Below are 14,857 nucleotides of genomic sequence, written 5' to 3' on the forward strand. Positions count from 1 at the left end.
TGAATTAACTGATAAAAGAGCCGTCGTGTTGCAATTACACCCGCAAGTCCTGGGCTTCATCGAATGAGCATTATCGAATCATAAATCTAAGTCACAAGAGACAAACGCAAGATATACTTTTACCACCAAAAGCTTAAGCAAAAAGAGAAGTAGTAAGGTAATACACGGGACTAAATTTTGCATGAAACTATATTACTCCTTATGAAACTGAGTATATCAATAATTAATATTACTATTATGACATTACTGTTATATACATTTGATATGACAAGTATATTTTCATAAGTATATTTCACAATATACTTTTATTTAATGGCTAAGCAGAACAAACGTTTATTTCCGTTGAAAATACCTCGGCGTTTTCGTCAACTTTGTCAAGCAGTCATTCTTTATCAGTTTTGGTAAGTAGCCAAGTAAAAGTAATCGAATTGCTTGTGACGATTACATCTTACTTGTAACAATTACTCCGGCAGTAATTTTTATTTATCACGATTAGTTTTCACAAAATTTAATTATCACTTCTAATTTACCACTTATCGTGAAAGAGGAATCGTCACTACATAAAATTCACATATTATACTTAGTAAATATGACACCCCTTGTGTTGCTACACCAGTTATTGATGTAGTGCACGTATACACCACCGTGCGTACGTATCGCAAGTGAAATTGTTATAACCAATTTCTATGACTCAATCATTCCACATTTTAACCGCAACACTCGACAGTTGTCAGATGTTCTCTAAAGTGGACAATCTTACAAGATTGTCCAAGTTAATTGTAACTGTATTTCACCGATTACTTTTTAAAATAAGTAATTTGTAATCGATTTTGCTTATTTTCGTACAAAGTAACTGTAATTCAGCCCAGATATTTTTTCCCAGAACTTATACCACCACTGACTTTTTTTCTTACACCAAAGTTTCTGCAAAGCCGCTTCAATTTAGAAAAGGCAAATAATGGAATAATGCTGGACGCTCCTCTAGGACACTATAAAAAATACAACGCTTTCTTTCTCATTCCCGTAAACGAACGGCTAATTTGTCTGGGAGCAAGAATAATATCTCGGTTGGAAAAAGTTGGACGAACACTAAATCAGTCTATAGATAACGCCTGACCTTAACTCGTGGGCTTCATTCGATGCTGGGAGGTTCTCTTCATTACGAGGTCAATGTGTGTCCGAGACACACATTGTCGTGCATGGCAGCATTCAAAGGAGTTAAAAGTGGAGCAGCAGGAATATCCGTTGTGAAAATTAATATCTACGCTGGAAAATGTTTAAGGTAAGTTTATTTTCATTTAATACCACTTTAATCAGCCCCCAACTAAGTATACTAAGGTTATTATTACATTAAATCAAGGGCTTTAGGAGTTCCTACAATATTAAGTGCATCTAAATTTCGTATCCACTTCTGTTAAAATAAACTGAGGAAGCTGCAAGCTCATTCACTAAATATATTATTGTCACCTTTCTGATATTTGAAAGTATGTCTTCAAGAATTTTATCGCAGTAAAACATTCATAGGAATGCCGTAGCTTTTAATACGAGGTTTTAAAGTCAATATTAGGTTTACATTTTCATTTCTCATAATTAGCTACGATTCACGAAAATGCATGGGTTCATGATTTGATTGAAATACCTGTAATTCTTTAAATATTAAGAAGTTACCCCAGAAACATTTACCCATTCTTGCATATAAAGTAATTATATATCATGGAGTCGACGGTTATAAACTTTATCTCTCTATTAGTTATTAGAAATCACCAATGATACTAGTGAAAATCGCCACCAAATAATTATAACTATAACGACCGTTACGTTAAAGATTAAATCACCAACCTCGCCCCTGATTGAGACCCGGTAACTGAATAATCTGCTCCCATTAGTGACAAGCATTTTCCGGAATAATAAGAAATATGCATAATAATTATTTATACCTGGATTAGAAACGTCTGCGTTGCTAAGCTCAATTTTTTTCTCACTTATCATCATAATTATTCTTTTTTGTCAATGCTCTATTATTTCATAAACTAGGCAATCCATGTCGTACCTCGCGAATGGGTACCTCAAATTTGTTCTGCAAGATTCTAAACACTTAATCCTGAAGTGGAATTATTACCAACTCCAAAAGTTAACCATGGTTTACCCTTTCTCAGTGTCATTCATTATTCATTTTACATTTACAAAAGGTGCACATTTAACATTTGCATTGATTATCGTAGGTCTGTTTTCCATTGTAGTATTTTTAATTATCTCTATCAATACCCAAACTCTTGCTTCCCAAGATATTTTCCCAAAAAAGAACAAGAAAATGAGGGATATGAATGATTAAGTCGGCGATTTCAGCAATAATTGTGGAAAATTTTTCTTTTTTTTCATCTTTTCAGCTGTACATGGGAATCAAGAGCTACGGCTGCGTAGCAGTATTCACACTATTTCTCATTGTTGTGAATGGACAGTTAGAAGGTACTATTTACAAATCTTATAAGATAAGTAAAGAATTTTACCGAGGAATAAAGAAATGTAGTATCGGATTATACTTTAAAATTCATGGATTCATTCAAAATATGGATTATTCAGACTCGTACTTATATCATTCAATTAAGTTTTTTTTTAAATCGTCACAGAATACAATGACAAAATTGTGGATCAAATCGCGTTTTTGGAAACGTACGCAGAAAAATGGTAAGTCAAGCACATATTTTTAATATCACATAAGATTTACAATTATTTACAAAAAATTCATTAACCGCCATTCTCAATTCCATTCACTCTCCAATTCATTCCTTGTGATTTAAAGAAAAGTTTAACGAAACTTGGTATCAGTTAGAGCATCTACTTCCCTTTCATATTTACAATTATTGTATAACGTAATATGCAGAGGAATAATTAAGGATACAGTTTTAGTTACAATTTCAATTCATCTGCATGAAGGCATGAAGCATCTTATTATTACTTAAAATATTAAGAGTTATTACAGAAAGTGAAATTCATCAATGAAAAATTACATTCGGTATAGTGCTTGAAGCATATTATCGATGGGGAAAAATAATGATGCCTCGGCTGGAAATGGGCTAGTTTGACATTAATGTATATGTATTCACGATCAAATTATATCCTATCACTACACAGCTGACAAGGGGAATACACGACCTTCGCATCGCCGATCGAGCTCAAATTTTGCGAATCGGTAGTTTATGGGTACAAATGTAATATGCCGAAGCGAGACGACGCATTTCTCGTAAAATTCCGAGAAAAAAGCAATTAAAAATCGTTAAAAATGAAGGTACGCTATATAAGATGTTTTGAACGCCCTTGTTAAACAATAGGGCGGCAGCCCAGTGGATACGGTGTCCGACTGTGGAGGTGAAGGGTGCGAGATCGATGCTCGCTCAGGGAACTTTTTTTTGTGTTAATTTTTAAGAATTTTTTTGTTTAAATTTTTAAAGTTCGTTTTCTTATCTTCGTTACTACTATTGAATATATTTTTAAAAGAGTTTTTTTAAATATTTAAATCAGGAATGGATCAGCTTGGGATTAGGAACTGAGGATGAAGGGTGGATAGAAACCCGGCGTCGGCATAAGCCTGCTCTTAACGAAAGGCGCCAAGGGGACCACGGCTTAACGTCCCATCCGACGGACGGTGTACTGCACAACTAGTGTAATCCACATTACACGTAGGGATTGAATTTAGGAATGCCCCTTAATTCTTTACCGAGATTTGGATGTGGAAGGCCAGTACACTGCCTCACCACTCCAGTTAATCCTTTATTTGCAATTTTCAGGATGGGACTCATCATAAAGACATGCAAAGCATAGTGATTTGCGGCTCCAAGAATTTTACGAGAAGTGCGTCGTCTCGCTTCGGCATATTACATTTGTACCCATAAACTACCGATTCGCAAAATTTGAGCTCGATCGGCGATGCGAAGGTCGTGTATTCCCCTTGTGAGAGCAATTATTTTGTAAACACGTTTATTATTATATTCTGAGTTTTATACGTTAGTTCGGTCCAATTAGAAACTCTCTTGGTCATTGACATAGTTACTTAATTTTATCAGTATCAATAACCACTAATATTGCTTGATTCATATTATTGCTTCAATATCATAATGCTTACTACACTCCAGAAGATCTAAAATTATTATTTCTACAAATAATTTCAGAGATTATCTGAAAGGTCGCCCAATGCCATTTCTGTGAATATCAACGGAAGCTCAAAACAGAATGAAACAAAAGTGGATTAATTTTAGGGATTTGAAATTTGAAATTTTTCGGCTTTTTTTCCTCTTAGGTCACAAATAAATCGTTCACAATCAAGAAGAAAATTTCATTCCATCATCTAAGACACTTGATATAATACGAAACATGTCACCTAAAAATAGGAAAAGTAAGTCAAGTTTTACCAATATTTATGTATTACTTGATCGCATCATCAATGGCAGCATAAATGTGAAAAAAGTCGAGGTACACAACATTGAAAGAAGTTGTAACCATATAAAACCTCTAATGAAACTTTTGCTGATAGAAAAACGTATGCATATACAAATCTTTAGCGGTCTGCAAATTTTCGTAAATACTTTTGTGTGTCATGTAAGCAGCATGTATGTTTCACGTCAAGTGATCCAAAAAATATATATTATCAACAAGAACTTACTAATTAAGAATGATGCTTTGAAAATATCAGAACAAAACTGAACTCAAGCCGTACTGTGATATATATATTATATAATAAACGCAGTATCATGATGATTCCAATGATGCTAATTATGTATTCAACGGTGTTCGGCGAGATGTTGTGGAACATAATGATACAATGGTAAATGAAGAGCAAACTTAGTGCATGTCCACAGTAATCTAATTGTTGCTGCTAATTATACTGTCATATTGTTTCCATAGGGCATTCAACCATATATTTAGAGCCAAAATTCCTGAATATTTGGAAAGAGTTCAAGCTCACATGACGGAAAAAATTAAAAGTCACAATGATGTGCCAAACTATGAAGATAAAATATCTGTGAAGGTAAGAATTTATTGATGCAAAATGAAACAAAATTGGTGTTTCGTACCAGATAATAAAACAGTACATTTCCTTACGAATTTCCAGCAAATGAGATTCACGACTCATCATAGCCTTGAGGTTTTAGTAATGAATATCAACCACAATTAAATTGATCTATCGATAAAACAATTGAAGGCTAAAAAACTTAATGCGACAGTAGTCATGACAACATAAAGAATGGACTTAGGTGATTGTAATGAAAAAAGTGGCAACTTAAATTGATTTGGAAAATATGTCAATTCAAGAATGTAGTATTTGTAAAGAGCAGGCTTTCGAGCATAGAATGACACATTTTAGGCACTGGTCACAACTTTCTAGAGTGTTCAAATGAAATCAGAATCAGCAGGATTGCTGGAATGGAGACTTAGCAAGGACTTTGCGATGGCATAGATTTATCGAGTCTACAGCCTTGTAGTATCACTGAACTGCATGCGCATTGCATTGACGCCACCGATACTATCCGAGTGAACTCGAGGATTATTGAGGAAGTAGGAAGTCTCTATCTAAAATTATGTCCACAGACCCATTAAAGCACGGCAAAAATTCGATACAGATCAGCAATTTCAAAAGGTTAAGAACTTGAAAACTTTTCAGGGGAATACACCAAAAAAAACCCATCACTTCATTTGGAAATGTACTAACTTGCCAATACGAAAACATTATTTCGAGACGAAGAGGTCAGCATACGGTTAGAATTAATGTTCGGGTAAAATTTGACAATTCTTCCAGTGTTAAGCTTACAACTGTTGCTATTTGTAATTTTCACTAGAGTTCCATGTGAACTCGAGGATTATTGAGAAAGTATGAAGTCTCTATCTAAAATTACGTTCACTACTCCTCTGTAACGCTGCTGTTTTGTCTTCGTTGGTTGGCTACCAAACATATTTATTTATGCAGTCTCATCAACAATACCTTCTTATGTGGATGTTCTTAAAAAAGAATCACTTGATCTGATTATTCGTTTACGCTGTGAACAGTCTCTTCCATTGGGAATATTAGTCAATAAAATAAAGTCAATATAAATCAATGCAACAATAGCTTCCTCCCACGAAATAAATTACGTAATTAAAATCGTCTCGAGGAGACATTACTCTAAAAATATCAAAAGGCGGAGTTCAACAATATTCATACGTTAATATACCATTCCAAGACATTTATTGACTTGAATTAAATACGAAGAGTATACCGGTCGACGTTTTCATAGAATTATTGTAATACCGAGATTTTAATAGTGAAACTCATTTTGATACCCATCCCATAAAAATTACTCTTAAAAGCAGAGATACGTAAAGTATTATCACGCATTTATAATCTTTGGAACAAAAATGACAGAGCTAACTCCAATGGATCTAATGGAGACATTTCGCTACCTTGGTTTGACAAGGTTCAAACTGACCATCAGCTGGTTTTGAGAAAAACCTTGTCAAAGTTTTAAACTGCTCTAATTCTATTATTAATAGGAATTTAATTTAATTTTTGGCACATACACTAGTGATCCACTAGATACACTAGTAATTATTACTTTAAGAAAATATGTTATTTATTTTATTTTTTACATGTTTATATGAGTAATAAAATAAGTAAAATGCAGTTAGAACCTTGTCACACCAAATATTAGTTTTTTTATCCTTGCAGTTGGAACTTTGTCACTGTTCTAAATCTGTTATTATTTTACATAGAGAAATAAAAACCGGTGCAACACATAGAGAAACATAAACTTAGTTATCTTGAGTGAAAACACCAAATTTTGCAAAAATGTCGGTTAGAACCTTGTCAAACTAAGGTAGCGATTTAGCTAAGCAAACTAAGAAATCGCATTGTTTTAACATAAATATTAAAGTAAGTTAAAATAATTGAAAAATGGTTCTATTCTATTGTTGTCCATTTATTAAGCATTAATACTGCCTTATCAAGCCATTGTGAAAATGAATTTTGTTTCAGATACCGAATGGAAAGCTTATTTACTTAAATTTAACCTTACACGAAGGAAAATTTAAGGCCGAAGCTGCGCTAAGACTAAAATTTAATGAGCTATTGGCATACGATGGCTTGGATGCAGTGTATTCCATAGAAGCTCATTGGGAAAACTTAACGGTAAGCACACATTGGAAATTGTAAAATGCATAAAAGTCATGTAATCAATATACGAAGTGAGCTAATCAGCAACCTTAGCAATTTAAGATGGCCACCGTACAAAGGCCATTTCGATTATTTACGAGCGACAAAGTTAAACAGCGAATAATGTACTGAACTAAGGATCGGTATTGTAAATACGTCTTCGACGAAATAAATATTTGCAAAACTAAATAAGCAAGCACTAATATTTTCTGTTAGCTCATGGTAACTAAATAACCTCTTTATCAAGTGTAACTCTGACGATCCACGCTCAAGGACAAGATCCTATCTATTTATAAGCAGAAGTAATTCCGGCAGTACAGACACCTAGTAAGACAATTCGTAGTTATATAATATGGGTACAAGTGGATCAGTATTAAGAGCACTACATCTACTAAAAAGTCCACCAACGGTCCTCATGATTCAACGGACGACATAAAAATTAAAAGAATGTTAAGAAATATGGGAGTATAAGGAAACATCATTGAGTTTAAAACGAATCCCATCTAATAAAAAATTCCAACCAATTATTTACATCGATTTCTTCATTGACTTTGTTATACACAAATCATAAAAATCCCAGCAGCAGGCCATTAGATTTCTCATAGAAAAAAGACGAGAAAAAATTATTGTGGACCGCTAAGATACCCACGCCCCACTTGCCCTGTTGTTGATTGAGCTAATGCATAGAAGTGACAAAAACTGCAAATAAACAAGGTATCCGATTTAAAACGGCAATGATTTATCCTGAGAAGTCATATCGCGGGAGTAAGATTTGCAAATTTGTCGATTTCAAGGACATGCACGTGGATGTTTCCGCTACAAACTTTCGTTGAACAATGCATAAGTCCAGAATTAGTGGCGAGTTAGTCCTAAAAGAGAAGGAGAAAAAAAGAATAATTCTAAAAATATTGAGGAAAAGACAGGGGAGCCTAAAAGATCGATCATTGAAAAAATGGATGAAGATAATTATCGAAGGGTAAGTGGACAAGAAGTGGGCAAGTAAATATCTTGCACGAGCAACATGGGTCAATTATTTTGTGATGTTAATTTAAAGTAATCATACTAACAAGAAATAACTGCTCGGTAAATGAACAAAGTGGACAGCTGCGTCTATCCGATTCCGGGGTAATCACCAGGGTTCATGACGATGTATTGCCATGCATTACTTACCCTAAAATTCTGGAAAATAATACATTTTCTATTACCACTATCCTAGGTCCAGCACGGATTCCGAATTATGAAGAATAAAAAAGGGTACAAGGGAGAAGTTTCCGGTTTCTCGTCCGGCCTTCGCACCATGTTCAAGGTGCGGCAGAATCTTTCCAAAGATAAACCATCGATTGAAAGCATCATCAGTCACTGTTGTGGGTGAGTTACAAAAGTGTTCCGCATCAACTGGGGCACAACAATAACTACCTATATGTAAAAAAGATTGTCTGTTTGTTAGTCCACAGTGCGTTTCCATACGGCTGCAAATTAGTATGTAGGTGCGTATTATAATCCCAAACGCTTTAGTGCTACTATCGATTGCGTTCAATGCGTCCTTTACGTTGTTTTCTCATATTCAAAATCCGGCATTCAAAATCATACACCAAGTACCTGAGGAATACAAAATTCCTAAAATCAATTACAATGTAAGAAAATTAAAACAATGATTTCCATGTAAAACACTTAATAACACACTTTCATAATGATTACACGTCTTTTTTACACATTACGATAACACATTTTACAGAGCTGTTTCGTACGCTGAGCTCAAAATCGAATAAAAATGTTCCCAGCAAAAAGAGATCTTTAAACATAGCATAGATGTTTCCTTTCTATATTTATGAATATGGTGAAAAAGAAATGTCTCCTCGTCCTCTATGAAAAATGTTTTGTACTGAAACCTTAACATAAAATAAAACTTTTTTATTATTATTTTTGCAATGTCACGTCTAAGTAAGTGGGCCTACGCGCGTTAAAGCACGAAAGACTCACAAAGAATGTTTTTTTTTCTCCACTGAAGCCATAGAGGTGATTCAGATCCATCAGAAAACTTAGTTCCGTTCGTCACAATGGGCGCTGTTGACAAAGCGATATTTGTTCATTCACAGTGATAGAGTCACGTGTGTACTACTCTTGAAAACCATGAACAATTTATTACATCAAGTTTAACCAAGGGTGCACTGGTTCAAGAGAAATCTTTAATACTTCAGAAGGTGGTAGGGGAGACAACTTTAAGCATTTTTGTCCATGTAGCTACATGGGGTCACTACTCCTTAGTTACTGACCCATGGCAACGCAAAAATTTTGTTAGATGCACTTGATAGTTACCATGGCAACGCTGAATAACGCAATTGCAGTGACGGGAGGGATCTGAAACTTGTGCTGATTGTGCTTGAGATATTTTTTCGCTCAAATTTATGCTGTCCACAAAGAGAATGGTAGATTATTTTTACGTTGAACTCCAAATAATCGCAAACATTTTAGCTTTCAAAGACGTACTTTTTACGATAAAGGCTTCAATTTACAGATGGCATAAAAATTTTCTAAACTAATATTTAGGAAAAGTCTTTGTTAATTACAGTAAACATCATTTCTCAATCATTATTTGCAAGAATCATAAGGAAACTAAAGTGATTTTAAGACCATTGTGCAGCATTCCTCGGATAGGGAAAGAGTTGTAATTTTCCCCATTTACCGAGGTGATTAGCTACAACAATAGTAGCAAAAAAAGGAAGAGAAACATATCCCTAAGCACAATCAACACGAGCTTTATATCTCTTATCACTGCACATCACGTTATGCAGCGTTTTCATGGTAACTGTAAAGTACAGCCAAAAAATATTTTTTCGTTGCCATAGCTCAATAATTAAGAATATGCGACTTCAAGTTTATAGGATGTTTAAATCTTTAAAATCGTCTCCCCTTCCACCTCCTGAAGTATTGTAGATTCCTCCTTAATCACCCTGTAACGTAACTGGCATATAATTCACTCCTAATCCCAAAATATAATACGTTACGTGTTTTTTAAACATATATATTTCCTATATGTTTAACAACTACAAGTTCACACAAACCAGTCTCCTGATATAATATTATTATACCCTTTAAATGACGATTTACTCCTAATAAGTCCCAGTCAATTATTCCCATATAAAGCCATGTAGGCCCTATGGGCTTTTACACGATAGAATTGTGCTTATGAATGCACATTTCCGGCAACATAGACATTGATTATGAGAGCGGTTGGTTTGGGCTGTAACCCCACGGTAAAAGCTTACAATTGATATATACCAACGATAACTACTTAAAAAGGCAACTTACTCAGAGCTCTATTATTTGTCCTAGAAGTACTGAATTTTAATACTGGCAATGCCCACGGGCAAACAAATTTAAAAGCACAACTGTCTCATAAAAAATCAATTTATTCTTGTCTGAAGTTAGACGCAGTTCAGATCCATAAGGAAAATTATTTTCCTTGCACATCAGTGTTTTTTTTTGGGGGGGGGGAACTTTATTTATTTCACTTTAACATATTCACGAGGGCACACAGAGTTCACAGTGATTTCGTGACTTTTTTATTCTGATTGCTATGGAATTTTGGAAAATTTCAAACGCCATTAGATTTTTACGGAGTAAATTCTTTATACATGGTATATATGAACCGCTAACTTCAGAAAGGCATCATATCCAATTTGGCTAACTTTACAGAAGCTAGAAAAAAAAAACCTAGTAAACCCACATGTGTACCACATAATTAAGATTAAAAAAAATATTTTGGTTTTATATGACTGGGATTTTTTAACTTTAAAATGTACTAATTCAGTAAAAAAAATAATTTAACAGAGTTGGCTAGAGATTTTAGTCCAACCGTCCAACTTGGGTGATGTCTTTCGGCAGTTAGCGGTTCATATACACAAGTGCATAAATTTGATGTTCGTCTTCGTCTTTGCCACAGGGAAATCAATGTTGCAGTGAAAGGAATACCAAGCGACAGGAAATTAGTAACGGAAGAAATCCAAAGGATAGTACTGAATCATTACAGAGAGATAATAGCCGGAGACAAAGAAGCGTTGATCCGCATGGCATTGATAGACTCATTATCTAGGACTGAATCAAAGTCTTACATCCCTAAATACTTCAAAAAGGATGATTTACCTTCAGGAGTCCATTCACCATTCAAAATGTCAAAATGCCAATCTGTAACCGGTCCACCTCAGAAATCAGGGGTGACAAGACCAGAAGAAATTACCATCGGAAACTTCAAAAATCTACCATTTTTGATAAATGATGTAGAAAGACGGTAAGGTAGAGAAAAATTGCTTACAAGCGTTAGACATGTGCCAGAGAGTCGTTTGGAAGACTTAAAACACGCAGCTAGAGAATTTTTTTATATCAAATTATATATTTGAATACCTAGTGGAAATATAATTTCGTAAATAGACCTAATGATAATATGATCACAAAATTATTAAAATTGCACGATGAGTCCTTTCCCGAAACTTAATGTTAGGGCCACGAACAAAAAATGTCTATTAAGGTCAAGTAAATAAGCTGCACTTTTTATGACCCATACTAAATACTTATTAACACTAACCACGGTTTCAATATTCTTAATAATTATCAAGGTATCTAATTTTCTTTGTTATGGCAGGCTGAAGTCCATAGTACTTTAGGATAATGGTTTTAATGCCAGGAATGCTTGAATAGACAATTATGACATACTTCATTGACCATTACCACCCATATTTTTAAAAGGTATGCTATACATCAGCTGAAAACCTCATATTCCGTACTTTAAAATTGGAAAACGTATTTTTTTTAGGGTATTTGAAACTCAAATGAGAAAAAACATTGAGCTCTACTCAGAAGAGATCGTATCACAAGCTATGACAGAATTATCTGACAGAGGCTTAACGGACATCAAAGTGAAAGGCCTCACGAAGGATTTCTCTTTCAATGTAAGTGTCACATACCAAAATTATTCTTATGGTTAAAATAGTGATCAAAAGCGTAAAGGTAAATATTTTCACACACAGCAAATTAACTTCACGAAACTTTGTAACAGTTCAGATATCGATAGGAATGCCTTTTTGTTCATGACCACTTATGCTTATACTTAGCTAAAATGGACTAAAGTGGAGAAAGAAGATACTAGGGGTTAAATGCTCCTCTAAATTCTAGCCAATGGCAAGGGAGATGGCAATACCTGTGTTAATATGATAACCTATTGAAAATTTTCAAAAATCGATTATAATTGATACCAAGTTCGAGCTGTGATTGATTGGTATAGGAAGTCTACATTGGCACAGGTCATAGAAAGGTAAGTGAGAGGAATTAGGAACGAATTATTATGCTTTGTAAAGGTTGGTGCATCTGTACATTAAATATTTCAATTTAATAGGATCGCAAGAGGTACAAAATAAATTGTTTTCGATCAATCAAATTACTGCATCCTACAATCCCCAAGTAATAGCTAAACTTAGCCAATAATGTTTTTTCACGTACCCTAGTTCTTGACCACCAGCCTTAAAGTAGAGGAAAAGATGCATGCCAACAGAAGAGAACAGTTGCAGAAAAAATCATCCAGGTGTTATAAAAGGTGCCTGTCCATCCAGGTGCCTGTCCAAACAGGGATGGCGGGTAAGAGATTAAGGCACCGTTCGAGAGCCCAACAATAGCCGCGTACGTGTCGTTCGTCAAACGGTACCCATGGTCCGGTACACCACACACTACAATGAACGAGTCACAAATCGCACTCCACTCTGAAAAGTTAGAAGGAAGGCTAAAAAATAAGAACGTACCTACAAGCAGGAGAACGGATAGAATGCCAGAGGTTTTAAAGATCGCAGGCACGATCAAACATACCTGTTATAAAAGTAATCGCAATTACAATTTTAATTATAGTATTACAGTTTTGATTTCTATGCGTGACTTCATGAAAAAAGCGCCTAAACACGACGAACTTATATCAATAGTTATTTAACACATAGTGGTTTCAAAAAATTGTATTTTACATTTTTTGTAAGTGTTTGCGGGCTTTATTTGGGCTCTTGAGCGGTGGCTTAATCTCTTACCTTCCATCCCTGTTTGGACAGGCTATAATTCATTAATACCTCAGTTATTCCAGTCGAATTTATTCACAAGGTATTCTACGAATTATAACATTCCGCCTTAAATTGACAGTAGATCCTTTGAGATTTAATTTGAAAAACAGGACAAGAAGCACAATTTCCAACGAAGAACTTGTTATATTATTAGACAAAATATAGACAAGACAGCATGTATTGTTTCCAAATTTCCCAAACTTGACGATCAAAAAAATCTAGAAATACTGAACCGGCTTGAATGCTTGAAACGGCTGAAATTCTAGTATTACAAAGTTAATGAAATGGTCGACTGTCAGACACTTTGGTAAAATACCTCGTATCATAATATCCTGCGTCAAACTATCACATAATTTCTAACAGGATATAACATTGCCTTAGTGCTTTTTAAGTTGCGTTAAAAATAAAACTATGTCCTTCCGCACAAAATTCATCCATTACAATAATAACGATAACTTATAAAAGGAAATTTAATGTAATCATCATCATAATTTCCCATTCTAAACACAATGTAAATATTAAACATACTTACTCCTATTTTTGCAGGTCCCCATGCAACAAGTCTTCAAAGGACAAATAGCATTTGGCAATGGGCATATTACAGGAGGAGTCGACTTCAGAAAAGATAAAATCACGGAATTAGATTGTTCATACGATAAATGTTTACTTTCTTGGAGGATAAAACTCCCAGGAATTTTGGAGGTAAGGAATGATACTTTTAGATGAGCTCTAATGATAAAGTGACTCGGATAAACATGTTGAATTTTAATAATATAGTAAGGCCATTTGGTATTTTGGAATTATTTTTGAAAATTTTGAATGAAAAAGTGACTTCACCACTATGTGATGTTTGCTTATGATCAAGGCAACGGAGCACTATTTTCAACAGAATGAGCACCATGACAATAGCCATGATAAAGTTATTATTATAGCATAAATTGTTACACGTCGACCATAAATCCGGGTGGTAACATAAAATCAGGAAATATATAAAAACAAAAATATAAAATGCAAATTACCAGCTTGGTTGATAGGTTTCATCACAAAATAAAAATTTACAAAAAAAAAACAAAATACAAAACATAAAATACTAATGAATTCAATTGATTCGGCTTTAACTTTGTGAAAATCCATGTTGAAATGAAAATGTACAACCTTGGTATCTTTTCACAGGAAAAATTTATTCGTACGACGCGTTTCGACGCTGAGGCGTCATTATCAAGTACACTCTTGTAATATCTACAATCCAATATACAGCCAATTCTGGCAGGGGTGGAGGGAGAGGGTTATACAGGGGGGGAAAATTGGGAAGGAGTGGGAGGGTTGGTGAGGGAATGGTTGGGAAGCGTGATTAAGCCCACGCTAGGAGAGGCAGGTAGGGTTCCTGGGCCGGGGGAAAGGGTTGGTTTGGAAAGGGGTAAATTTTTGAGGTTAAGTGCAGTTGTAATGAGAGGTGAATTTCTTAGGAAAACGATGTCATTAAGGACATGTCCCAAACCCAAATTTCTTTTTATCTCCAACTCCTCCAGGACGTCCATCTTCCTCCCCTTCTTGACTCTGTGTAAAACGTCCGGTTCGAAGTCAC

At 34.7% G+C, this 14,857-nt stretch overlaps 1 protein-coding gene across 1 annotated transcript in view; it reads left to right on the forward strand.

Annotated features, from left to right (window-relative positions):
- Positions 1-1,136: 1,136 nt before the first annotated feature.
- Positions 1,137-14,857, forward strand: part of LOC124160865 — a 49,025-nt gene continuing 35,304 nt past the window's right edge. The window contains exons 1-9 of the mRNA XM_046536972.1: positions 1,137-1,282; positions 2,388-2,466; positions 2,628-2,685; positions 4,900-5,023; positions 7,004-7,156; positions 8,397-8,548; positions 11,124-11,468; positions 11,991-12,126; positions 13,819-13,974. Coding sequence (XP_046392928.1) covers positions 1,274-1,282; positions 2,388-2,466; positions 2,628-2,685; positions 4,900-5,023; positions 7,004-7,156; positions 8,397-8,548; positions 11,124-11,468; positions 11,991-12,126; positions 13,819-13,974 — 1,212 coding nt within the window. The 5' untranslated portion in view covers positions 1,137-1,273. The remainder of the gene's footprint in view (positions 1,283-2,387; positions 2,467-2,627; positions 2,686-4,899; positions 5,024-7,003; positions 7,157-8,396; positions 8,549-11,123; positions 11,469-11,990; positions 12,127-13,818; positions 13,975-14,857) is intronic.

The sequence above is a fragment of the Ischnura elegans genome, chromosome 6, assembly GCF_921293095.1.
Source record: "Ischnura elegans chromosome 6, ioIscEleg1.1, whole genome shotgun sequence".
In the NCBI taxonomy this organism is placed as follows: domain Eukaryota; kingdom Metazoa; phylum Arthropoda; class Insecta; order Odonata; family Coenagrionidae; genus Ischnura; species Ischnura elegans.